This window comes from Nothobranchius furzeri, chromosome 17 (genome assembly GCF_043380555.1).
Source record: "Nothobranchius furzeri strain GRZ-AD chromosome 17, NfurGRZ-RIMD1, whole genome shotgun sequence".
In the NCBI taxonomy this organism is placed as follows: domain Eukaryota; kingdom Metazoa; phylum Chordata; class Actinopteri; order Cyprinodontiformes; family Nothobranchiidae; genus Nothobranchius; species Nothobranchius furzeri.
In genome coordinates, this window is record NC_091757.1 from 26,109,349 (window position 1) to 26,136,586 (window position 27,238).

At 43.1% G+C, this 27,238-nt stretch overlaps 1 protein-coding gene across 1 annotated transcript in view; it reads left to right on the forward strand.

Moving 5' to 3' along the window:
* The window catches only part of olfml2a (olfactomedin-like 2A), a 55,083-nt gene extending 28,816 nt beyond the window's left edge, over positions 1-26,267 (forward strand). Inside the window, exons 2-8 of the mRNA XM_015971819.3 lie at positions 5,287-5,550; positions 7,470-7,577; positions 8,416-8,592; positions 11,290-11,533; positions 16,870-17,160; positions 17,230-17,415; positions 23,822-26,267. Coding sequence (XP_015827305.1) covers positions 5,287-5,550; positions 7,470-7,577; positions 8,416-8,592; positions 11,290-11,533; positions 16,870-17,160; positions 17,230-17,415; positions 23,822-24,426 — 1,875 coding nt within the window. The 3' untranslated portion in view covers positions 24,427-26,267. The remainder of the gene's footprint in view (positions 1-5,286; positions 5,551-7,469; positions 7,578-8,415; positions 8,593-11,289; positions 11,534-16,869; positions 17,161-17,229; positions 17,416-23,821) is intronic.
* Positions 26,268-27,238: the final 971 nt, after the last annotated feature.

Below are 27,238 nucleotides of genomic sequence, written 5' to 3' on the forward strand. Positions count from 1 at the left end.
GTTTTTTTCACTGTTTGTCTGCTGCTCTGTGGCTTTGCCTCACGGATCACTACTGCAACAATGCTGCGCTGCTCTATGGCAGGAAAAACGTTTTCTGTGCCTCTTCGTCACTCACAAGCACCCCGATTTCAATCCCAGTGAAACTGTGTTTTCTAGACCTTGTGATTAGGGATGCTCCGATCAGGTTTTAATCTGCCGATCACCGATACCGATCAGCCAAGAGGCCGATCATGGCCGATCAGCCGATTACCGATACCAATGACATAGATTGGCTGTAAATTGTTCATTTAGCTATGGTGAGTTCTAATGCATGTGTTACATATTAATTCAGAAAAAACATGGTTTTACTTCACTTCAAATTATGTAATATCAGTAACAATTTATAAGAAATTGAAAACATTAAGGCTCTCTTTAGGCTACAAATAGTGCAAAAAAAGTCAATATCACATCACCGCCTAAATCAAATTAAGTAACCAAGGATACATTCAGATACATCCAGTGAGCTTTAAGCTCAGCATTGACACAGGACTGACATCTGAGCTACAAATGTCACTCGTGAAACTCACAGAGGATGAGACGCTTTCTTTAAGGGGTCCCTCGATGAAAGAATACACTGTCTGGTGGAGCTCTGGAAGGGCTACGTCGGCGAAATATTTACGTCCCGGTAGCATGTAGCGAGGTTCCAAGTGGGCTAGTAGTCGGCGGAATCCGGCGTCTTCCACAACTGAACAAGGCTGGTCGTCTAGTCCAATAAACTCGATGATTTTACGGGTAATTTGCTTAGCCTTTTGACTGTCACGCTCATATGGGCGAGTGTTTCCAAGCGTCGGCTGCGTTAGCTGCCGTCTGACTGTGGCTGCATTAGCAGGCTTCTTTTCCTTGTCTGCGGTGAGCCTCAAAAACTCACCATGCTCCGCCAAGTGTTTGGTCTTTAAATGTCAGATCAAATTCGTTGTGTTGAATTTTTTTGAAGTTCTTCCTTCGCGGGGTATGTTTTCGTTGCAAGTGTTGCAAGACGCAAACTTAATATCACTCTTGCACACCGTAAAGAAGTTCCACACGGCAGACATGTTTGTCTTTGCGGGTCTGCCGCCATGCGCATGCGCACTAAGCGGGGACAAGCGGAAGGGTGAACTACCGGCCGGGAAGAGTAAGCGCCAGCGCCAGATCGGAAATGAAAGGCAGTGATCGGCGATCACAGATCACACACTTTTGCAGGAAAATCGGCCGATAATTATCTGTGGCCGATCAATCGGAGCACCCCTACTTGTGATTGCAATCAACCATTCAGTTTATTTATATGGGCAGTATCATTTAAGTATTTCCAGAAACACCTGAGCACAGTTATAGAAAGATTGTGATTTATAAAACAGGAACTGCGTGCAGCTGTGTGTATGCAGTGTTTTATAGATCGGAAAAATACTTTGTGTAAGTACTTTATGCTGAGCTTAAGTAGTTTTAGTGAGGATTTTAAGCAAAGAGTTATAAATGAGGCCCCTGGTGTCTATGCTGAATGGTAAATCGCAGCACAATAATTGGCCGTGTTGACCAAAATGCTTGAACGTAATACTGGGATCAAGGGAACATTGGCAAGCTGGTTCAAGTCTTACTTTTTCTGATTGGGTTTGGTGCTTGGTCCAGTACACTTTACTTATGTATCCTTGTATAGCTCAAGAGATTGAACGGGTTGTCCGTTAATCGGAAGGTTTCAGGTTCGATCCCGGCTCTGGACCGAGAATTCTGCTACTGTGTCCTTGGTCAAGACCACCCAGCCTGCTGGTGATGGTTGGAGGGACCAGTGATGCCTGTGCTCGGCAGCTTCGCCTCCTTCAGTGTGCCTCAGGGCAGCTGTGGCTACATTGTAGCTCGTCCCCACCAGAGTGTGAATGTGTGTGTGTGAACGGATGAAAGCAGGTCACACACTGCTTTACACTATAATGTAAAGCGCTTTGGAGTCCTCTGACATTGAAATGTGTTATACAAGTGCGGGTAATTCATCAATTATCATTTATCACTTATCATATCCTTTCATTGGGTCAAATGATCAGATCAATTAGTTAATAAGATAAAACATTAAGTTGCTTTAGAGACAAACCTATAGAATAGGAAAAGTTGCTTGTGTAACATGTGTAAATAACTATCAAAAATAACTCAGAGGTACCAAATTTTAACAAACAATACTTTTTTTCTGTAATTTTCTAGCTCTGTGGTTTTAGTTTGTCATATTGTATGTCCTTATTGTAAACTTTTTCTCCAGAGACGTCCAACTGTAGAAGAGTTGTGTCGGGAGTTATCAAACTAGCAGCTGAGCAGTAAACCTGATCTCTGCTTTTAAAACATACTTTGTTAACATATGTAGGTTCTGGTTCTGAAACCAATAAACACAACAGCTTATAATATTAGTGTCATCCTGCTAAAACAATCCTTTCCTCATGAACATCACTCAGGTCACCTGAGTCAGGTGGATGTTAAAGAAGTTCTCTCTGAGGGACTGAAGAGACACATTTGGCCCCAGAGCTGCACTAGAAGATCCCTGAGCTAAACTTCATCTCACAATATCTGAAGGAAAGCTGCCGTAAGAATATGTTAAAGGTGTCGAACACTGAAAAAACAGGTTTTAATGATTATTTCTGATTTTATTCTGTTACTCTGAGTTTTTCATGCAGGCTGATTGTGAAAATTGTCTCCTACACCCAGGGGCGCCATAAAGGGGGAAAGGTTAGGATGATTCTAAGGGCCCATGGCTGTCAGGGGTGCAAAAAAGTTTCATACTTGAATTTTAAAAAAAGTTTAAAAATCAATAAGTACTTTACTTAGCAGTATTTTTTGTAGTATAAGTTATTAAACATACAATCTTTTTGTCCTAATGAAAAGTATATTTGTTCAGAGGTCTCTACTTTTTTTAGACAAATTAATTTGAGTGGTTAAATTCAACCTTTTTGCTAGCTTTGATATCCACAGTGAGAGGAACTATGTTTCAACTAGTTATGGTAAATGGGTTGTTGTCCTTGTCCCAACCAGAAGCAGCTGATGATATGTCAACAAGTGTCTCCTCACAACTCAATGAACCTCAAGAAGGTGATGTTAGCTAGCAGTAAAGGGGGTCTGTGGGACTCATTTTGTCTCTTTCCTCTATCCGTACTACAAAGGAATAGAAAAAGGCTATTTTTGGTGGTAAGCACATTGTTTTTCCACGTGAGAATTATAGAAATCAATCAGTACAAATGTACAGGTGGTTTTGGCTGCTGGGCAGGATGAAGCATTGTTATTTGGTCTGTTAATGTTACAGAAATTACTGTGAGATTACTATTACCGTGAAGTGCCTTTTTGAAGGCGCCATAAGAGAAAAACCCTCTTCTTCTACTAAATACCTTAAAATGAAATGTTTTAAGCTGCCTGAAAAATGGGTGGTTTTAAAGGTGTAATTTGTTTATGTATTGTTTAAAACACAAACCAAAAATCACAGATCAAAAAAGAAACAAAATCGTTTCATAATCGTAATAAATAAACTTCATATAATAACACTGAACACAATGAAATATGAATTCTAGTGTTGATGATGGAGAACTACAGCTAATATCCTGCTGGAGTCTGTGCTGCTTTTTCCCTGGTGTGCATTAATTTTAAAGACTGTTGTAACTCTGATGATGATTTTATCACAAATGGCTGCCTAGATTGTAACACATATATCATGTGCATCATGTACAGAGCCTGGACTCTCCTAATGTTAGGTTTGGTCAGGATGAAGACTGGAAGTAAAGGAAGAAGGGAGAGAGTGGGAGAGCTCAGATGATGAGGAGGGATGTTGCTAATTCTGTTGAAGGAATATTACAGTTTAAGAGACAACTGGTGAAAATGATGTGTAAATGAGTAAGAATACATGTAGACATACTTAATTAAGCTAAACTTAAACACTAATACAAAGTATATATATATTTTTTTTTTTTTACTTTTTCTCCCTTCACATCTGGGAGGGCGGAGCCAAAGCACCCCCTATGGACGAGCCGCCAGGGGGCCCAACGTGATATATTTTCTTGGGGCCCAAAATCTCTGGCAGCCCCCCTGCCTGCACCTATCTCCTGCATTAGCCTCCGATAGAAAATAGAAACTCTAGGATTAGAAAGTCCTGACAGATCTACATCATACTGTCACTTAACATTCATGGACTTACCCATCTTGACTCACGACTCAGAAGGCTGTTGTTGGTTTAGCATCCAGGAAACAGCAGAAAACGTCTTGGCTAGTAGAAGCTAACTGTTAGAATTAGCAACTCCACCACACAGCAGAACTCCTCCAAGCTTGTGTTATTTGTGGAGAGACAACACCAATGTTCCAGAACAAATGGAGTCAGTGGTAGAACTACGTTGCTGTTATTCAATCAGAGGAGAGATGTTAAAATATTAGGGAATTTGCCTTCAGATCCTACCGTCTGAATCTCAGCTCTGATATGGCTCACTTCTAGTTCCTGAAACAGGTGCGCCAGCGCTTTTTCCCCCCAGAATACAACTTACAAGGCATTCATTCCTGCTAGAGACCACTGCAGATGTATTGAGTTAACGAGTGTTCCACATCATTAACAGTAAAGCACAGAAATGTTTATTAGCAGTTGCAACTTATCAGAGTTCAGAGGAGAGTTCAGCCTGGGACATAAACCCAGAGGAAATTGGAGAAATCTAAGGAGTTCTCCAGCAGAACTCATCCCAGCCTGAACACTTTCTTTATTCTGGGTGATATAATAAATCTGTCTGCCCAAATTCTTGGATGAGAGGCGTGTAGAGCAGCCTGTGCCATCCTGTTTCTGAGAAGAGTCACGGCCTGCCAAAGCCCCCGTCATCGTACATGGTAGCCCGGAGGCAGCTGGTGGATGAGCGAGGGAGGTTTTTTTTTTTTCAGAGGTTTTCCTCTGAGTCACACCAGTGAACATTCAAAAGAACAGGAAGCATGTGTTTAGTTTTGTAAATCACTTTCCTTCCCATCATGGATGGCTGAAAAAATCTCCTCAAGTTGTATTTGTGGAGGAAGGAACAGAACTCTTTATTTCACACCCTCTGGTGCATCTTAACGCTGTGTTTGGATAATGTAGAGATATCTCTACGCCATGCTTTTAGAATGTACTTGTGCTATAAACAGGTTCCAATTCAGTGGCTGCTAAGGGGAGCCCCCTCAGCACCCTCACAGACCCACAGCACCCCCACACTCTTACAGAGATCAGATTCAGCTCTTTAGGGTATTGGGTCTACATGTGACCTTACATCTCAGAGGATGGATCTGGTCTCTCTCTTACAGATCTTTGGGGAGACCGAGCCGGTTCGCATGACGTCTGAAGGTTCCGACTGCCGCTGCAAGTGCATCATGCGTCCTCTGAGCAAGGATGCCTGCCTTCGACTGCGGAGTGGCAGCGTGAGAGTGGAGGACTTCTATACCGTAGAGACAGTCAGCTCTGGATCGGATTGCAAGTGCTCCTGCACGACTCCGCCCTCTTCCCTCAACCCCTGTGAAAATGAGTGGAAGATGGAGAAGCTGAAGAAGCAGGCTCCTGAGTTGCTAAAGGTGAGGGGTCTACATGTTCTGGGTCTAGATGTTCAGGGTCTACATGTTCTGGGTCTAGATGTTCTGGGTCTACATGTTCTGGGTCTAGATCAGGGGTGTCAAATATGCGGCCCGCGGGCCGGATGCGGCCCGCAAGCGGGTTAAATCCGGCCCGCGAGATGGTTGTGAAAACTTTATTTTCATACTTTACAATGTAGAGCGAAAATAAACTTATCTTTGTGAGCAAGTTTTCTCTGTAATGAGTATAAATAAAACAAAGCTGCGCTCAAGGCTCACACAAGAACTTGAATCCCATCCTGAAGTTGGCCGCCACTCAAGATGTGACTTCTGATATTGATGTGCTGGTGAAAGCTAAACGATGTAAAGTAAAATGAGTCAAATATACTTAAAGTGCTGCATGAAACTGATCTTGCCATGTGATCTGTAAGCTCTTTGAATCACTAAGGAATTTGTTATTATGTACTGATTTTTTTTTTTTTTTTCAAATTTTCAAGTACGCTTCAGGTGTTGTACTTGTACTACACTGTCTTCAGGCTCCAGCCTTGTTTCATATTGATTGTATTAAAACAAAGAAAACAATCTGAAGTTTTTTTTTTTTTTTATTTACCGGTCCGGCCCACTTGGGAATAGATTTCCCTCAATGTGGCCCCTGAGCTAAAATGAGTTTGACACCCCTGGTCTAGATGGTCTTGGTCTAGGGGTGTTTCTCAATACCACGGAACCTTGCCTTGATGTCTTGGCCCCGCCCAAGTTGCCTAGGAGTTACGTCATCGGGGGCCGCCAAGACATGTTCCAATGTTCATGTTCTACCGAGGCGTGTGTTCTCCGTTTGTTAGTCATTTAGCTAGCTGAGCGAGGATACACAAGAGGTGTCTTGTAGCCTAATCATGGTCAAAAATTATCCTGAACACACCGCAGTATTTTCAAAAGGATGGCGGATTAGAAGTCGGCAGCTACTTTTGGGGAAAATTTCAAGTAAAAAAGTAAGTCAACTAATTTAAAATGTTTTTTTTTTAATCCAAAGAAGTCATCTATGGTTGTTTAGTTGCTTAGTAGTTGCAGCTTCGGTGGCTAGCGGGTAGTAACTCACTTATATTTTGAATTTAACAAATATATACACAATTTAAAAAGTTAAAGGCTAGTTATATATTTGTATTGATACTAATACCTATAAAAATAACGTTATTTCCCTTGTCACGTGACATTACATGACCGCCGTGGAAGCCGCGCAAGTCCGTTCCATTTAATCGTTTTCTTTGACCAAGGAAGGACAGCGTCCTCGTAAGCAAGGCGCCTGGCCTCAAGACATCACCTCGCAAGGCCAGACTGCTTGACATTGACAAACACCTCATATGTTCTGGGTTTAGATGTTCAGGGTCTAGATGGTCTGGGACTAGATCATCTGGGTCTAGATGTTCTGGATTTAGATTTTCTGGGTCGAGGTGTTCTGGGTCTAGATAATCTGGGTCTAGATGTTATGGGTCTATTTGTTCTGGGTCTATATGTTCTGGGTTTAGATGTTCTGGGTCTAGATAATCTAAGTCTAGATGTTATTGCTCTATTTGTTCTGGTTTTACATGTTTTTGGTCTATATGTTCTGGATCTAGATGTCCAGGGTCTACATGTTCTGGGTCTAGATGATCTGGGTCTACATGTTCTGAGTCTAGATGTCCTGAGTATAGATGTTCAGGGTGTAGATTTTCTAGGTTTAGATGTTCTGAGTCTAGATGTTCTTGGTCTAGATAGTCTGGATCTAGACGGTCTGGGTCTGGATGTTCTGAGTCTAGATGGTCTGGGTCTGGATGTTCTGAGTCTAGATGGTCTGGGTCTAGATGTTCTGAGTCTAGATGGTCTGGGTCTAGATGCTATGGGACTAGGACATGAATAATGCCATCTCTTTCTATGACCTGAATAACCAGCTCCAGTCGATGGTGGACCTTCTTGAGGGAACCCTCTACAGCATGGATCTGCTGAAGATCCACTCCTACATTAACAAGGTGGTCTCTCAGATGAACACTCTAGAGGAGGTAAACACACCCACTGCTTCTAACCAGAGTCTGAGGATCGTGAGTAGGGGTGGGAATTGTTAAGTTGTTATCAACATCAGTGGTGTAGTAGATTCAGTCCATCAGTCTAATTCCTTATCAATTCCAGAGAAGTTCAACAGGTGGAAAAATCTAACGGCACACGACCTCCTGCATTATAAGTGTCAGTTTATTTATGATAAGTAACCAGTTGTACCTGTGTCGGTTAGAAAGATCCATGTGAAGGCAGAGTCGTCTTCTTGTTCGGTGCAGTGTTGCTGCTGCAGAGTGGGAAAAGTCTCACCACAGATCAGACTGTAGTCGCTGGAGTCTGCTAGTGTGGAGGTGTGCATATGCGGCTAACGACGCTAGCATGATAGGCAGTGTTAGTTGATCAGTTACCTGCAGTATTAACAGGAGAAGACGTGCAAATGTCACCGCTGTTGCTTCGTTGAAATTCACCAGTCCAGAGCGGGTTAAACACAACATTAACTCTAAGTTATCTAACTTTCCTTCCTTTGATGAAACATCTACTTTCCAATTGTTGCAAGTAACCCTGTTGACACCGTTTCTTATAAAATATATATGTGCCGCATAGACGCCTTGTTTCTTGCTTCTGTAAGCTACGCAACGTGAGTGGTGAAGTCATTTGTGCCGACTGGAACTGATAAGGGGAATCGTTTGCAAAGGTGGCGAACGATTCCTAGGAATTGAAACAATTGGACACAGTTCTCAACAAGTACCGGTTTTCGATTCCCACCCCTAGTCAAGAGATGTTTGGAGAATGTTTATCAGGACATGGGTGATATAGAGGCATAAATGTTTGTGGTTTTATTTACAGACGATCAAGACAAATCTTACACGAGACAATGAATTTGTGCGGGACAGCTTGATGAGCCTTACCAACCAGTTCAAGCGTTATGAGAACTACTCAAGTGTCATGATGAGCATCAAGAAGGAAATCTCCAGTCTCAGCCTACAGCTGCTGCAGAAGGACTCCTCAGAGAACAAAGCTCAGGTCTGAGGCACCACAGTGAACATCATCATGTTGCTGTAGATGTTGTTTTCTGTTCTGATGCACTCCCGCCCCCAATCAACCAAAAATCACTTTCTGAACACAACAACGTTTCTGCAAACTTCTAGAGTCTAGATCGGTAGTTAACGGTGTTAAAACACAGCTGCATGTTTGTCTGACTGAAGAAGGACAGTGAAAGCATACTTAAGGATCCTGTGAGTTCATAAAAACTGGAGTTTCAGTCTGTGTGAGGTCAGACTGCGCAGGTCTGTAGACCCCGACTGAGCTGAAAGTGAAAACCAGTTAGCTTCAGACACAGAAAATCTCAACAGAGCCTTTAAAGTTATGGATCCGAATGTGTAACTGTAGATAGGTGTGTGTGTGTGTGTGTGTGTGTGTGTGTGCGTGTGTGTGTGTGTGTGTGCGTGTGCGCGCGCATGTGTGTGTGTGTGTGTGTGTGTGTGTGTGTGTGTGTGAATGAGGCAGACCCTCTCTCAGTAGCAGCTGCAGCCCTGCTCTGGTTTTTCCTTCATAGTGTTTCCTATCCTGGTTCCTCCCCCCCCCTCCCCCCCCCCCCCCCCGGGTCCTTCATGTTTTAGGTGTTACCCTGCTGCCACACCACTTATCTAAATGAATGAGTGAGTTTCAGGTTTCTGCAGCACTTGATGTCCTCCTGATGAGGCGCTGCAGATATGATAAGGAAGTCAGACAGATGCCCATGTGAAACAGACACATGGGTAATTTCTCAACACTCAAGGATGCTAGTACGTTCTTGTGTACTAGAAAAGTACGTTCTTGTGTACTAGAAAAGTACGTTCTTGTGTACTAGAAAAGTATCTTCTTGGCAAGGACACCAGAAAGTCTGTTCTACTGAGTAGGGGAGGATGAGGACAGCATTTGGAACAGAACCGTACTCTGTTGTGCCCTGGCAACAAGCGTTGCTTCTTGCAACAGTTAAAAAACGACCTGACATAAAAATAATAGTCTACTTTGTTCCTTAAATAACAAAATAACAACAAAAATGTATTATTTGTATTATATTTGACCCACCTTTGATCAAAACTATTAAATACTCATATTTCCCGCTCTTTAATGGATAAAAACACTTTATTTTTCATCAGAACAGAGCTACGATGCTTTTATTTTGATAGTGGGTTAGCTAATTAGCTGTTTAAAGGATCGTGAAGAGTAAAACCCAAACACACACAGCAAAATTTACAGTTTGCTCACGATTATTTACAATAACAGACAACTTTATATTATTGAACTTACATTTCTAATATAAAACATTACAGTTATTAGCTTTCTCCTCTGACATTTAGATGTTTTTGCGACGCAATGCATTGTGAGAAACTTTGCTGTCCCAAGTCCGCAGAAGAATGCATCAATGGGCGGAGCAAGAATACATCCAGGGACCCTGAGCAAACTTGCCATTATGCATACTTAGGATTGGAACAGTCGTTGGGCCGTCGTTGATGACGTTTCACAAAGACGTTAGTACACAAGTTTGGACAAGTAACGGCCATGGAAACCATGCAGGACAGGAGGGCATTTGATAAAAGCTGGTTTATTATTCATTTGGGTAAGAATGAGCTGCATGGCCTAAGATCTACATCATATCATATTATGTTCTTCTATTTATTCATTGATGTCAAAATGACAGTTTATTTTTACATTCTCACACCATTTGAATTCCAGCAGAACAAATACTTCTAAACATTCTACATTTCAAGTAGTTTTTATGTTGCGTTGTGATTCGTTCTCCAAACAATGCAACACAAAAATCCTAATAAAACGAATAAGGATAAAGATATTTAACGTTAAATTAGATGAACACACAAAATTATCAAAGTCAAAAACATTTCTTCCTGATTCAATCACTTCATGGTTTTCATTTTCTCATAGAAGTTAAGTTAAGCTTCACTAGTGAATAACTGCAGGTAAAATGATGCTTTGCTTTGTTTTTCATGGGCAGTATTAAATAAGGCTGGAGGTTTATCCTTGGTCTCTGCCCCTGGTTGAGGGTTAGGGTTATTAGAGGTCAGACCCGCGGCGTGCACCGGCCACAGTGAGAGAGAGAAAGAGAGAGAGATGCTGCACAAAATTTGAGCGTTATTAATGAAAGAAACATCTGCGGATGGAAATTTGTTCTTATTTGTTCTGAAATTCTGAGTTCATCGTGTGCTAAAAACAGGAAAGGAATTCGTGTTAACAAGCTGTTAACACAGATATGACTTCACTGTCACCAGAATTATTTACTGAGGATTTTTCTCTGTTCAGCATCAGGTCCTAAAACCCAAACCAGGTCCGTAATCTCTTTAATCCACTTCGCCTCTAGTCCAAAGCTGCTACAGCTTGACAGAATTGATACACAGTCGATATTGGCCTAAACTGATAATTGGTAACATCATATCAACCATATATCAATGTGCATCAGTTTATTTGAGCATTCGTTAAGCATAACACATCGCAGCCCGATGTTCTGTTTTTACCATGGCACACCAAATGTTGTTGTCGTCTGGGTAACGAAATATTAACTTTTGGGTGAACCCCCGTAATGTGCTCACGGACCACTAGGGGGTATGCACCTGTGGATAGGAATCACTGCTGGACATGACTGCATCTTTTGTATGAAATAGTAGTTTTTATCAATCTGGCATCTTCTTCTCTTGCCACATTTGCTGGCATGTGTCTTTGCAGGACACTCGTGATGTGAAAACCAAGACTTTGAAGGTGCCAAACAAAAAGACTCCAGTTGCCAGTCCCCTTCCCAAACCCAACAAAGAAAAGGCAGTGAAGCCAAAAAAAGAGGTTGTTAAACCTGGAAAACCAGTAAAACCCAATCCAACAGCTAAAGTTAAGGTGGGAGGCCATCAGCCAGGTGTGGTGAAGAGCATGACCTACTACAAGGCCTCTAAGAAGGATGAAGATGGACAACGAGCAGGTGAGGGCTATGGGATTCCTTCAGACCATCCCAGACTTCCAAGTCTAAGTGGGATGTTACTAAAGAGTTGACATCCATGAGCTGAATTTATGATCTCACATGTTCGCCCACTTCTGTGTGATAAAAATGACCCTGATTTGTTTATTTAGTGATCTCCTCTGAGCCCAAAGAACACACATTCATCAGAACATCCGAGCAGGTTGCTGATGGAAACAGTCCGTATCTTCAGAGTTGGTCTTTCTAGACCCCTACAGTTCACCCTGACCTGCTGGCAACCAGCTGCTGGTCCAGATGCTGACTGATGGAGGAGCTCATTCTTCATCATCACTGTTGTGTTTGCTCTCCTGCCTTTGGAGGTTGGACCACAAGTTCTCAGTGGGATTGAGGTCTGGGGAGTTTCCTGGACATTGTGGCGCTACCTAACTTGGGACACTATATTCTTTACAAACAAAGATGATTTTTTTATATAATTCATTTTTATGTCAAAGAAGGACTTTGTAATTCAATCTAATCCATCTGATCCTTCTAGAATATTCTGGAGTTTATTCACAGTGACGCTATAAAAAAAGGCAAGAAACCTGTGATGCGTTATATCTGAGTTGTTCTCTAAACTGTGAAGAACACGATAGACGGTGGTGCTCACATGCTTTGTAGCTGGTCTAATGAGGGAACTGGCTGCTGGTCAGTGTAATGAGCAGGAAATGTGAACCCTTTACTGCCAGGAGCTAATGGAATGTGGTCTGAAAGCAGTCCCGTCTCGTCCATGACATGCTTCTGCTTCACCCCTGAAACGGAGACTCACCATAGCAGAGAAAACATGTCCTGACTCTTTCCAGTCCCCTTTGAGTCTAGATGAGTGAATAGGTCTGAAGAGGGCAGATGGACGTAATGTTGTCAGAAGGGATGTTCTGCCGTTGATGTGAATCTAACAGACCGGCCATCCTATTAAATCTCTGCACCTGTTCTTCTGCTCAGCCTGAAAAGGCTAGCACCATAAAAAACTTTTAAATGCACAGAAAATCTAATAAATGCTAGAGAATCAGGACAGAAAGACACATATAAGCAGCCAACTCAAAAGCATGAGAACGCTTCAGGATCAGCGCTACAATGGGAAGACCGACAGCCCAGATTTGGTCTGACATGGATGAGCTCAAAGCCTGCATGCTGGGTCAGGATTTTCCCCAGAAAAGATCAGGAGGCTCATTCAGATGTTCAGATAAAGAACTGCTTTTTGTTTTCTTTACAGCCTCTGGAGGCCTGAATTGGAGCATGAGCCAATGATCTAAACATCAGAGCAATGTGTATGTTCTCTTCTACGTTTTCAGAGTAAAAACCTTCAACACTAGGAGCGGACGACCAAACCACTTTTCTGGCCAACGACTGGCTTTGAACTTGCACCTGCACACCAGGGTGTGAATCAGTGGCGGCGCCAGGGGGCTGCTAGGGGGCGCTATAGCTACCCCTGGATTAGTCATTGCACCCCCAAGAAAATATTAGATTTGTTTTTACAATTTAATTTTAATCTAACGTGTGGATGTGATAATATTTAACATACAAAACAAAAATAATCAGTAAATATTCATATAGATAGTAAAGGGGGCAGCAGTAGCTCAGGTGGTAGAGCGGGTTGCCTCATGATCGGAGGGTCATGGGTTCGATTCCAGCTCCCGCCAGGGGTATCCTGCTGTTGTGTCCTTGGGCGAGACACTTCATCCAACTTGCCTGTGTTGGTGGTGGTCAGAGGGGCCGACGACGCCAAATGGCAGCCTCGCCTCTTTCAGACCTCGCCAGGGCGGCTGTGGCTACAAGTAGCTTACCATCACTAGCAGTGTGTGAATGTGAGAGTGTGTGAAAGCATCTTTGGGGGTCTAAAAAAGCGCTATATAAGTTCAGTGCATTATTATTATTATTATTATTATTATTATTATTATTATTATTATAAAAACTTAAACCAAAAAAGGAAATTGATGTTAACCTTTGACCTCATTTTCCACCTGTGAACGAGTGAAAGGTAGAGCTAGTGGTGAAATGGATCGGTTTTTGTTGCCCACATTTCCACGGGTTCAGTCAGAAAGGAAAGAATATTTGGACGTGGATCTCAGACCCACAAAAACCTACGGATCTGGATGAAGAGAGTCGACGGCGCTGCAGCAGTCCAGGGTTTAGCCGCTGGAAATGCTAACACTAACGTTAGCTAACCTTGCAACACTATAGATGGTTTTCTGTGTGGCTGTGTGTGTTTATGATTTCATGGAAAAGTCAGCGATTGTTCATATGTTTATGATGTATATTAATGATTGTTTCAGGTGTTGTTGAGGTTTTGTGCACGCATGTGTATCTGCTAGTGTTGAAGGTGTTTTAGAGAACAATAGGTACGCATGACCACTTCCTTCATAGCACCCTCAATAAAAAGACTAGCTCCTTCATAGCACCTGCAGAAAAACATTTCTGGAGCCGCCACTGGTGTGAATGTGTGTGTGAATGTGTGTGTGAATGGGTGAATGCCTGATTGTGTTGTAAAGCGCCTTGGGGGGTTCCAGGACTCTAGAAGGCGCTACATCAAATACAGGCCATTTACTTTGCACAATCAGGTGTATCTTGGGGTTAACCAAGTATCGGTATTATGTGATGTGTACAACAAATCCTTCAAGAGAGAAAAGTTTCCCTCCCATTGTCTTCATGGGTGACCCCGCCAGGAAAGTTGACCAATGAGCAGGGTTGATGTTTATCCCTTGAGGTCCACGTGGCAGGGGTGAGGAGTGAGCATCACCTCACCCCTGAGATCTCAAATTGAAGTACAGCATATGTGTGATTCAGGGCGTAAGGCAAAGTGGTTTAGAAAATAATTTGCTTTATTATTTTTCAGTCGGGGAACTTATGAGCCGACTGCAGGGGGAGACAAACTCCCTAATAACATTCTTGGACTCACCCCTGTTTCCTTGTGACAAGGAACACTGTTGTTGGTTTAGTGTTCAGGAGAGAGCAGAGCATGAGCTAGTAGAAGCTAACCATTAGCATTAGCAACTCCACCACACAGCAGAACTCTTCCAGGCTTGTGTTAGTGTTGGAGATAAAACATCAGTGGTGGAGAGCAAACAGAGTCAGTGGTAGAGGCAAGTTGCTGTTATCCAATCAGAGGTGAGGTGTCCGATATCAGGAAGTAAGACTCCAGATCCTGTCGTCTGAAGCTCTCCTCTCATCTCGCTGAATTCTTGTTCCTGACAAAAGAAATGCGTTTTTTCCCAAAGAGATAGACTCATTATTAGGAATTATTATGAAACATCGGAAAACATTTCTAAACATGGTAATGGTTCATGAATATTGTGATGATAATAGTGAATACTGGACTAGTCCAATAAACCACTGTTAGAGCAGAATGTCATCTGAGTGCTTTAGTGCTGCACAAACGTTACGACACCAACACATCATCTAACCTAAAATGTTTCCGGGTCCCAGACCAGTAACGGTGCCTGCAGGCAGACAACAGACATTCTGATGGATCTCTGAATAAAACCTCAGTCCAAATTGTCAACAGACAATATCTTTGTGAGTTTAGAGGAGAAGCAGGTCTTAATGGTGCGCGACCTCCTGGATGAACTTTGTTTTTCAGCTGGAGAAATTGGAGGTGCCGTGTGAAAGTGTGTGTCTCACACTCGTTTAGTGAGAGTAGGCAGCCTTGTCTGGAGGGCAGCACCATAAGATGTGTTTAACGTTTCATTTTACTTAATGAATTAATGGTAAGGAGTAGATCCAGCAGGAACGTGTCACCCTGCACAGACGAACAATACCTCGTGTGCTTCAGAAATCAGGTGACTTCAAGCTGCATACATCTGCATTTTTCCTTTTAAACATTTTACACTTTTAGATTTTTATATCCATTTTATACATGTGAGTATAAATGTATTTACAGGTAATACATCCAATCCACATCAGACGTGTTTTACTAAACACAGAATATAAATCCAAGAGTCATGCAGCTGGAATGTTGTACACGTGTGACAAATCAGGAGGAATAACGCCCCTCTTTAAATGACTTTATCACAATATCAACAGTTATTCAAACAGTCTTTGATCTATTGGGTTAAATAGAGTTTCTAAAATGTGCATCCCATGTGTGCTTAACGACAAACGGATGCTTCATCCACCAACAATCAGCTGATGCTTCATATAGCCGTCTCTCAGCAGCTCCACATTACAGCTGGTTTCTCCTGTAATTAGTTTGTAAATTTATTTCGTATCCATAAACTAACTCCAAACCAAACAGATCAGAGTGAAAAACAGTAGAAATAATAGAGTTTTTCTACCAGATTTATGGAGGCCATGTGGAGAGATGCGGTGCTGGAACCTCTCTGAACATCTGCCTGGCAGCTTAGTCCAGTCTGAGATGGCCTTTGATACAACATCTGAACCCCGAACCACCAGAGTCCACCAGAGAAAGCTTCACTTAGATTAACTTCTGTTAAAAGTTGTAAACGTCTTCTAAAACTTCAGTTTTTACAAAACTGCTCCTTTCTCTGATCGTCTCCACCTCAGTCCTGTTAGCCACCAGGCCCATGTTCTAACGGCCCTGGATGGGCTATGAGGAGTCCCGACAGAGGGAAATGAGCTGAAGGTAGCGTCAGCCTGGGCACCACGGGGTTCAGCCCAAACTGAAGGTCTATTTGCAGGCGTGAGAGATAAAGTCTGGACTTGAAATAGTAATGAGAATGTTTAAGTAACGAAACATTTTTGAAGGGCAGGCGAAACACAGGCTGATGTTCTACTCTTCATGGTCTCTGCTGTCCTTAGTCCTCTTCTCAAATGTCCATCCATGAGGAATTCTCAGAATCCCCCCAGGTTCAGAGAAGCTGATGACTGAAGTCACCATCAGAACCACGTCATCACCAGGAGCTCCAGACCTCCAGCTCTCCTGGACTAACGCTTGGAGCTCCAGTCCCTGGACGCCACAGCTGTTTGGATGTTCTCTCACTGTTATTTATTGATGTCTACAACGAGGTTCATTAGAGGAAGATGAATCATCTGCCTTCTAGAGAGAAGGAAATTCATTTACGTTCTTCATGAACTCATCTATAAAGAGATGTAGAAATCAGCTAATTCTCTTTTCTTTTAAGAGCTTTCAGGATTGGTGAACGGTCACCTAGACAGGAGAGTTTAAGGCCTTAGACGTTCTTAAACGTGAGCTCCTGTAGAACAGTGTTTTAAACCTGCCAGCAGGACCGACCACCTGACCCTGGCATCACGCTGACTCACCAGAGCTCCAGACATCCAGCTGTACTTATTCTGACTGATCTAACTCTGCTTTCTCTCCTGTCCTGTCTGGATCTGCTCCTTCTTAGACCAGTCTGCTAAAACAGTTGAACACATCACAGAGACCCAGTCTGAGGATGAAGATGCTGAGATGATCCTGGAAACCATGGAGACCACTGTGGCTGAGCCCACTGACACCACCATAGCTCCTACTGCTACTGCTACCACCACCACCACCACCACAAAAACCATCGGAACCACAACCACTACCAGACCCGCCACCACCCAAAGCCCACCAGCCTCTGAAAGACCAGCTCCAACCATCATACTGGTTCTAGACAACTCTAACAACAACAGCCGACCCAGTCTCCACAGAGCAGGTATGGGCGCGACGTCCAACAGGTGCGGCTTTCCCAGACGTGTGGTTTGAAGGTTCTGCTCTCTTCTAGGGAAGATCCTAAACTGTGAAGGAACGCTGGCGTCCATCGAGCAGCCCGTCAAGCAACACAGTTATGGGCGCAACGAGGGAGCCTGGATGAAGGATCCTCTTGCCAAGGACTCCAAGATCTATGTGACTAACTATTACTATGGCAACAACCTTGTGGAGTTTCGCAATCTGGACAACTTCAAACAAGGTGTGTGTCGTATTCCCGTGTAATAACACGTTTAGTTCTGATGGGACTGTCATGTAGTCAGTGTGTAGTAACTATTTGTCTTAGGAAGTAAACTTGAGCTCACTGTGACACTCGAGGGACAAAAAAAAGGGGGACACCTTACACCCGCCGTGTTGGGAATATAGAGGTTGCCATGGAAACAATACAAGACAGTAGAAAGTGTGTTTTCAGAATAAAATAAGTTTGCTTAATCATCTATACCGTATATTATATTTTAGCTTTAGTATTGATGATGATCACAGATCAATCCTAATCTTAAATTATCCCTGAAAACACAACAAAACATGCCTTATTCCGTTATTTTGAGTCAAATGATTATTTTTGTGGATTTGAAACAGTTTAACTTTGTTTTTTAACTAAGGAGATTTTCTTGAGTTGTTTATTAAAGAGTCGACCTGCTAAACAGACAAAACAAATGGAAATAAATGATGTATGCAGTGATTTATCTGTTTATTTACTCATCCATCGTGACAGCCTTTTACCTGGATGGAAACTGTTCCTCCTTCAGTAAGAGCAGAAATAGTCGTCATGGTCTGATCGTGTGGCCCGTCTCCTGATGAGAGGAACTGGACCACAGGCCAGTCACAATGTTTTGGTCTAAAAACTTTAACAGCAGTATTTAACAAACGAAGATATTTAAAGAGTAAGTCACCCCTGCTGGAGTCACTCCACCCACACTTCCTGTGCGCCTAAAGGAGGCGTCACCTGGCCGCGCTAAAGGCCCCGAGTAAGTACCCTGCAGGTACCATCTGTGTACTTTATGCAGATGACATCCAACTGTACATCTCCTTTAAGCCCCATGAGATGTCTAAGCTGCAGCTGTTACACACCTGCTTAGACTCTATCAAAGCCTGGATGGCTGGGAGCTTTCTACAGCTGAATGAAGATAAGACTGAGATCCTCATCTGTGCCCCAGACAAGCTGGTTCCCAAAGTCAGAGACTCTCTTGGTCAGCTTGCTTCCCACACCAAACCTTCCGTCAGGAATCTTGGTGTGACCTTTGACCCAGCTCTCACCCTGGATTCTCATGTCAGTTCTCTTGTTCGCTCTTCCTTCTTCCATCTCAGGAACGTTGCTAAGCTGAGTCCCATTCTGTCCCGCTCTGAACTTGAGACAGTTCTCCACACCTTCATCTCCTCACGCGTAGACTACTGTAACTCTCTTTTCACGTGTCTGAGCAGAACCTCCCTGAACCGTCTACAGGTGGTTCAGAATGCCTGTGCTCGGCTTCTGACCAAGTCCTCCAAACACACCCACATCACCCCGCTTCTCCTCCAGCTTCACTGGCTGCCAGTCAACTTCAGGGTTCATTTCAAGGTCCTGGTTCTGGGCTATAGGGCCTTACATGGACAAGCACCATCTTACATTGGTGATCTTCTTAGTCCCCACACCCCCAGCAGGTCCCTGAGGTCCAGTGATCAAAGCCTACTGGTTGTGCAGCACCAGGCTAAAGACCAAAGGTGACAGATCATCTGCTGCTGTGGCCCCCAGACTCTGGACCTCTCTCCCCCTGAGCCTGAGATCAGTGGACTCAGTGGTCTCCTTTAAAAAGCAGCTGAAGACTCACTTGTTCAAGCTGGCTTTTGTGTGACCTTCTTCACCACTCTCTCTTTATTCTGCTCTCCCCACCTATTCCACCTTCCTCAGGATCCACTGATTTCCCTCTTTCCTATTCACTCTCTCTCTTTCTTAACATTTTTTCTTTTAAATCCTAATTGCTTATTTTTGCTCATTTGAAATATATTTTTAAACATTTTCTAAATGCTTTTTTATATTTTTTACAATTTTTTATATTTTTTGTTTTTGTTTTTGTGAAGCACCTCGTGATTTTTATCTTGAGAGGCGCTATAGAAATGATATTTTCTTCTTCTTCTTCTTCTACTTCATAAGTACTTTGTAAGTACTGTGTAGGTGCTGGGCTGTATTTCGTATTGCTTCGGAACATTTAGGAAACATGAATACTTATGTAGTAAACGTCCATGGACTCAAACCACGGACTTGAAGAGCAGATTGTGGATTCTCTCCGTGCTTTTGCCCGGTACCAACACACAAGCATGTTAATGTGAATGTAAGGAAAGCAGAGTGGTGTCTGCTCATATCAGATCCAGTTACAATAACAGCCCTAAGCCTTTGTAAGCCAACTCTATAACTCTATTCTCACCCTTTATCCAAGGCTTCCTGTAAAACCAACACAGATACATCTCAGCCAGCGATGAAACGTTAAATTACATTAATTACCGTTAGGTCCACGCCTGTACCAACGTGTAACATACATCATCGTGGACATATAAGCCCTATGTCATGTCTAAATAGGCTAGGAGCTTTGTTTTCTTCATCACATCTTCTGGAGTCCTCACTATGACTCCTGATGTGTGCCTAGGAATCATTTGTCGGACTTTCTTATCACCTTGATAAGAAACACACACACGTCAATAACATCAGTGGCTCTGACCACTCATCAGCTCCGTGAGATGGAGGAGAAGTGTGAGACTGCTCTGTTGTTGGAGTGGGGGGAGGGGGGTCATGCCCTCCACATCTAAATCAGCTGAGGAATTGAATTACATTCTTGACCATAGTCCAGATGAGCTGTACTTGTTGGACTGGGCTTGTTGATCTAGACGTGTTTGGACAGTGGGCTTACCAAGTGCAGCTCCATGTGAGGTGTCGTGTGGTGCAGCTAGCTCACAGCTCTCTGAGGACGGCAGTGATACTTGCCGCTCCTTGACATGTGCTTTGGCCTTTCCTTTGACCCGAGGACAGCAGAGGAGGATTAGGAGAGCAGCTAGTGGGGGTGTGTGTGTGAGTAGGGGGGTATGTGAGATGGAAGGGCTTCAGCGTTGTTTTGTTTTTTCAGTATCAACATCAGACTTCCTGAGATTGGAGGGTTAAGATAACAGGTAGCATGTACAAAGTCTGTTTGCTCGGGAGAAAATCCTACACAAACTGTACTGCTGTCATGTTAAGCTAGTGCGCATACAGTCTGGCACTGTCAAAACTCCGGCTTAGCAAGAGCAACTCCATGTTTGCAACTCAGGAAGTAAAACAAAACGTATCTCTTGTTCAGAAGGGAGTGATTTTCTTCATAATAAGGACCTTACCCATCACAGTCTGTCCATTTTAGCAGACAGAAACCGTGGACAGGGACAAGCCAGCTCTAAACACCAGTTTTTCCCAAAGGGTCTTTGGAGTTAGGGTTAGAATAATCCTGTCTGATCAACAGCACCAGTGGTGCCTAGTCCTGGTGGCTCTAGTACGAAGCACAAGCTTTCTGCTTCTTGTCCGACGAAAACCTGAAACCCCACCTTGCTCTGACAATGATTAAGAAGGTTTTCTAACTCAGGATTTCAGCTTGAGTCTCACATAAAAACACATTTAATGTTTTTACTGCTCTAAATTCACTGATTGTACAAAGTTACAGGAGAGAGAGACAAAAAGAATAAATCTCTTAAACTGATTCTGTCTCATTAATCACTTTACTGATCACATAAATCAATGTTCCTTAAATCTGATGTTCAGGGCTCTAATGCATTAAGTCTGATATTAGAACACTAACAGGCTAACGATAAAAATCACCAGTTTAAACTAAAACTCTGAGGGTTTATTAACTGTTTCGTCTGTACTTCTGATTTTTTTAAATCCACTCCCAGGGACTCGGAGTGGATTTAAATTTCCACATATGTTTGTGAAGCTGAAAATCATGTGAGTTCTGATTAAACGGGGTGATTTTCAGTTTGGATCAGAACTGACAGACTCGAGAGCAGCATGGATAAAGCTCGGTGCTGTGTTCAGAGGATGACGGTGGAGTTTAGACCTAACCCTAACTCTAACTATGACAACATTTAAATCTTGTTTTTTTTTCCTACCCGGGGATTGTAACGAACTAGCCTGGCAAGCCATCCTATACATGCGAATAAATTGTCTAGCCACGACCCACAGACAGATCTCAGTCATGGGGCAGGATCTACTATTGTCTTTCAAACTGTCCCACATGCTACTGGACAACGAACACTGTGATGTACTCACCACTACAGATATCAGTCGCAGCTCTGGTGCTAATCCCGCCCACCAAATCGACAAAGCGCTGTGATTTACAAGTCACGAGACTGCTCAGGCCAATTGTAGACCTGCTGAGGCTACAGTGGAGCGTGGCTAGACCGACATGCCGAGCAAAATCCTTTTGCTTCTGCTACCGTCTGTTTAGATTTATAGGATAGTAAACAACCGCTTCTGTAAACTGCCTTTGTCACAATTAAGTCTCTGTTACCATGGTGATCTAGCTATGCCTTAAACAGATCCTCTTTACTGAAGTATCCAACTTCCAACTCAACTTAGGCCCGGCTCACCTGGAAGTTTAATTAGGCCAACATTGACCTGATACTTCCACATTCTCAGATATTTCTATGTGGTGTGCAGAGGCAGACTGGCCATCTGTGAGTTCTGGAGAACCTCAGAACGGCCAGCGTTCTCTAGGGCCGGTGTGTTTGTTCCAGGCTGGCGTCAGCACGTAGAATATCAACATGTGACCATGATGTACGCTCATACTCTCTGGTACTTTTTTTCTGTCTTATGTACCTGATCAGCTGTGCTGCAGCGGAGCTCAAAACCCGTGCTCCAGTGATTTACCTCACTAGCGCAGTGCGCACTCTGCTATTTTTGTAGTCGGTAGATTATTTTGATCTGATTGGTTCAAACTTAACTCGTGAGGTGAAAAGGTAGGAAGCCAGGCAGCAGTTTTTACTAAAGCTTTGAGAGAAAATGCAGGAAGCTCAGAGACAGACAGAAAGGACTGGATAAGAGTCAAATCAAAACAAGAAAACAAACCCTTTTGCTTGGAAAAGATAAAGTATGTAGAATTATCCCCACTAATAACTATATAAAATAATAATTTATAAGCATGTAATATATTTGATACTATTTTAGATCACCTTCAAAACTCAGCCCCACACCCAGGGCTGTTCCAAAGCATTTTGGAGGCCAAGGCTAAAAAGAGTTATGCTAACTAGACTTACACTAGTTAGCAGTCTTGTCCATCAGCTTGAGATGGAAATATTCCTGCTCTTCGGGAACTTTCTGGCATTTTCTTTGGGTGTGGTCATCACTTCACCCTGTTGCTTACTCTGCTAACTGCATGACTTGTTGGAGCTGCAAAACAGGTGCGTGTGTGTGTGTGTGTGTGTGCGTGCGTGCGTGCGTGTGTGTGTGTGTGTGTGTGTGTGTGTGTGTGTGTGTGTGTGTGTGTGTGTGTGTGTGTGTGTGTGTGTGTGTGTGTGTGTAGAGTCACCTAACCACAAAATCACACCAGAAAGATATCATACAACTCGGGAATGACTAAAAAAAACAATGATTTACAAAATATAAATCAAACATTTTTTAGTGTCAGTTTAATCAAATTATTAATGTCAGCCCTACTCTTTAGCATGTTTCAGGTATTTCGGTGCTGGAAATGGACATTACCAGTTGAGTGGACACACAGCCCATTTAGAATGAGTAGCTGTGCCCATAGATCTTTTTAAAGAGGTGTTTGGTTGTTTTACATCGTGTTGATTGTGCAGCTCTTACCCTGTGGGGACAGCCTACCAACAACACGTTAAGGAGGCAGCATGCCAAGAAAGAAAGAAAGAAAGAAAGAAAGAAAGAAAGAAAGAAAGAAAGAAAGAAAGAAAGAAAGAAAGAAAGAAAGAGGGCTGCGCAGTGGTTAGAGCTGTTGCCTTGTAGCAAGAAGGTCCTAGGTTCGATTCCTGGCCTGGGATCTTTCTGCATGGAGTTTGCATGTTCTCCCTGTGCATGTGTGGGTTCTCTCCGGGTACTCCGGCTTATGTGTGTGTGCATGATTGTTTGTCCTGTGTGTCTCTGTGTTGCCCTGCAATGGACTGGCTCTCTGTCCAGGGTGTACCCCGCCTGTTTGCCCATTGACCCCTGGAGATAGGCACCAGCCCCCCCCCCCCCAACCCCACACAGACAAAGCGGGTTCAGAAGATGGATGGATGAAATAAAACAATCTTTTCTATAGCACCTCTCAAGATAAAAATCATGAGGTGCTTCACAAAAACAAAATATTTTAAATTTAAAAAAGATTTTAAAAAATGATTTAAAATGTCTTTAAAATAAGCTAAATTAGACAGTTGTGATAAAAAATGCAAAGAAAGAGAGAGAGTGAAAATGAAAGAAGGAAGCATTAGCAACTCCCCCTAGCAGTGGAGAGACGACGTGAGAAAGCTGCAATACCGTTCTCAGTCGGAGGAGATGATACCCATACAAACCACATCTCAAGTGTCATGTTGTTCCTTTGAGTGAAATACAAATGATGTATCACTGGTAGGTTGTTCTAAAAAAGCATTATTTAAAATTGTACCATTGTTCATCCTAGGGCGCTGGAGCAACCTCTACAAACTGCCTTACAACTGGATTGGAACCGGTCACGTGGTTTACAATGGAGCGTTCTACTACAACCGGGCATTCACCAAGAACATCATCAAATACGATCTCAGAATGAGATATGTTGCAGCCTGGACCCTTCTTCATGACGTGGTTTACGAGGACACCACCCCGTGGAAGTGGAGAGGCCACTCGGACATTGACTTTGCAGTAGATGAAAGTGGCCTGTGGGTGATCTACCCATCCACGGACTACGACTACAGCCAGCAAGAGGTGATTGTGATCAGTAAACTGGATCCTGGCGACCTGTCCTTGAAAAAGGAAACGACCTACAGGACAAGCCTCAAGAGGAAGTCTTATGGAAACTGCTTCATTATCTGTGGTGTCTTGTATGCCGTTGATGTGTACAACCAGAAAGAAGGTGAAGTGAACTTTGCATATGACACCCACACAAATACTGAAGCAATCCCACGCTTGCCTTTCACCAACGAGTACTCGTTTACCACCCAGATAGACTACAATCCCAAGGAAAAGCTTTTGTATGCCTGGGACAATGGCCATCAGCTAACCTATCAGGTGAACTTTGTTGACGAATGAACAGTTACCTCTTGCTACAGAGCTCTCACCCAGTAAGGTACCCAATGAGAGCATTCTCAGTATTTGCCAGCCTTTAAGCAGCCAACCAGCTTTCTAGTACCAACGCATGCCATTCAATTAGCTGTAATGAACATGTTTGCTTTTGTTTTGAAATATGATTGTACATTGATCATAAAATGGACAAGAATAACTGAAGTAATCTCACAGGTTGAGTTGAACTTAAAGAAAATAATTTTTGTGACATTAACGGATTTCTGTTGGCAGGCAGACAATACATTGATAATTAAAATTCACATAAAAATTTAAATAAGAAAACACTGAAAAAAAAAAAGATTTTTCAGGTTTCATTTGGACCATCTCATTACCATCCTGCTGGTGCTGACAGGATGATCCGGTGTCCGAGGGCGACCATACCGCAGGTCTGAGCTGAGCTCCAACACATTTAAAGACCAAGTTCACAATGTTTTTTCATCAGATTTGCTATGGTCTCTAGTATCAATGAATGCCTTCTGAGTCGGTCTCTGAAGGGGGAAAGCTCTCACACTCCTATTTCAGGAAACTGAGCCAGAGGAGAGGTCAGCTTCAGACGGCAGGATTTGGAGTCTTGTTTCCTGATATTCGGACATCTCTCCTCTGATTGGCTAACGGCAACATGACTCTACCACTGACTCCAGTTGCTTTGCAACGCTGATGTTTTATCTCCACAAATAACTCAAGCCTGAAGGAGTTTGCCCCGTTGTTTAGTCGCTAATGCTAATGTTTAGCTTCTACTAGTCAGGACGTTCTCTGCTCTCTCCAGCAACAACCGTCCCCGTCGTGAGCCAAAATGGGCGAATCCATGAATGCAAATTTCCAGTGTGATTTTGATCTTAGAGGCTTTTCTAAACCAAGCATCTCCTCGTCTGTCAGCGGCAAATGTTGGGGTCAAAGACTATTTTCACATTCAGGCTGCGTGTTAATTCCCCAAACAACAAGTATAAAACCGTTTCTCAGTGAACTTCAAAGGAATTAGTGATCAACAACAGGGCTCCATCAAACTCAACAAGGTGAGGAGGTGATCCAACCATTGTCTTTAGGTGTGCTGGAGCAGGAACCATGGAAGACCTGTTGGATGGTAGCTCTGGAGGCATGGAGTTGGTGTACCCTGCAATAGATGTCCTGTTAGAGTAGGCCATAGAAATGTTAAACAGACCCTCACAGCTTTGCTTCAAGTGTAGTCCAGGCTCTCAGCGAGCTGGTGTTCATCTCCAGCAGTCATCAGGTGAGAGGCGGGGCCACACCTGGACCAATCACCAGCCTACCACTTAGAGGCTGGCTTCTGAGAAAGGAGCTCTACTATCTCTCCATCCTGTCTGCAGCGACCCAGCCTCGCGTTACTCTCTTTCATCACTGATTTTGTTTTTAGGGCTCTAATGAATATATTGTAAAAATGTTTTACCTGTGTACACAACAGTTTTATTTCTGTAAATCAATGCATTATTCTTGTTTAAAATGAGTTTTTTATGACTTTTGCAGCACATTAATACCATTTGAATGACCACTGCATGTGTTACAAAGGAGCATTTGAACATTTGGGACCAGTCCATGTCTAGCTAGTTGTTTGCTTCCTTGTTCACGCTCAAGAGAGAATCAGAAGCTTTTACTCTTACATACATTAGATCGCTTCTGGTTTCGACGTGAGTCAGCAAAATAAACATACAGTATTTGCTCTTTTTTAAATATCCGGAGGATTTTTTAAACATATTTCTGAGTCATGTCAAAAAGAAATTTAGCCAGAAAGTGTAGCGCTGGGAGAAAACGTGTGTGCTTGTGCCATGAAATAAAGTTTCTGTTATAAGAGAGTGCTGTGATGCGAGCTGTGCCAAGGGTCAGACCCAGTGAACATTTTGGGTTGATGCTGCTTCTCTTTTTGTCTCTTCTGTGTTAAAGAGTCAGTGAGTCAGATCTTCTGCCTTTAGGCCAGCAAAGTTCTCATGAGCTGTTTGGTTCTGAGGTTAAGATCTCAGCATTCTGCTTGATCGCCATCCTAAAAATACACACTGAGCAGCCTGGGGTAATGATAACAATAATAATGAAGGCAAGGATGCATCTTGGCAGATTCAAAATGTTCCGATTGCAGAAGCAGACAGAAAAAGAGCCACAGTTGAACAGAGGGCGTGGTACCTCTGAGTCAGTACATTGGGTTTTATTTTGACTTAAATCTGTCCTTTATAAAACAAGCTGGGAGTGTTTTGTAGTTGAGAGGTGTGTTACATTCAGCTGGGAAATGAAACTAAGGCTTTGAGCACAGACAAACTATGGCCAGTGGAGAAACGGCTGCATGCTGTTGCAGCAGGGAAGTCCCATTCTGATGAGCTGCACTGATGAATGCTGACAATTCACACGACCTATGCTGCCTAAGTCCCAGAACCTCAGGGTCAACACAAAGCTGTCACTCAGTTCACATCAGTGGGGCCTTCTGTTTATGCAGTGCACATCATGTACCACCGTGTCCTCTCAGTGATCAGCATGCAAAGCATTAAAGACGCCGCATCAGTGAAGTCTAAAGACGGGCCTTCTCTTTGATGCATGGGTCGCCTACTCAGCTCTGCCACAACCCATCCTAGATCTAGTCATTTCAGGAGCCAGAGCCAGCATGTCCTCCAGCAAACTATGGCTGCTTCCACATCCACTCCTCCCAGGTATGGTAGATAGTGTTCACATCTGGAAAGCCTGGGTTTTTTCTGTGCTCTACCAGTGATTTTTTTCAGCCCCGTTCCCAAGGTGGTCCACTTCAGGCTAAAATGTCCCAACACACCCGCTGCCGACTGAT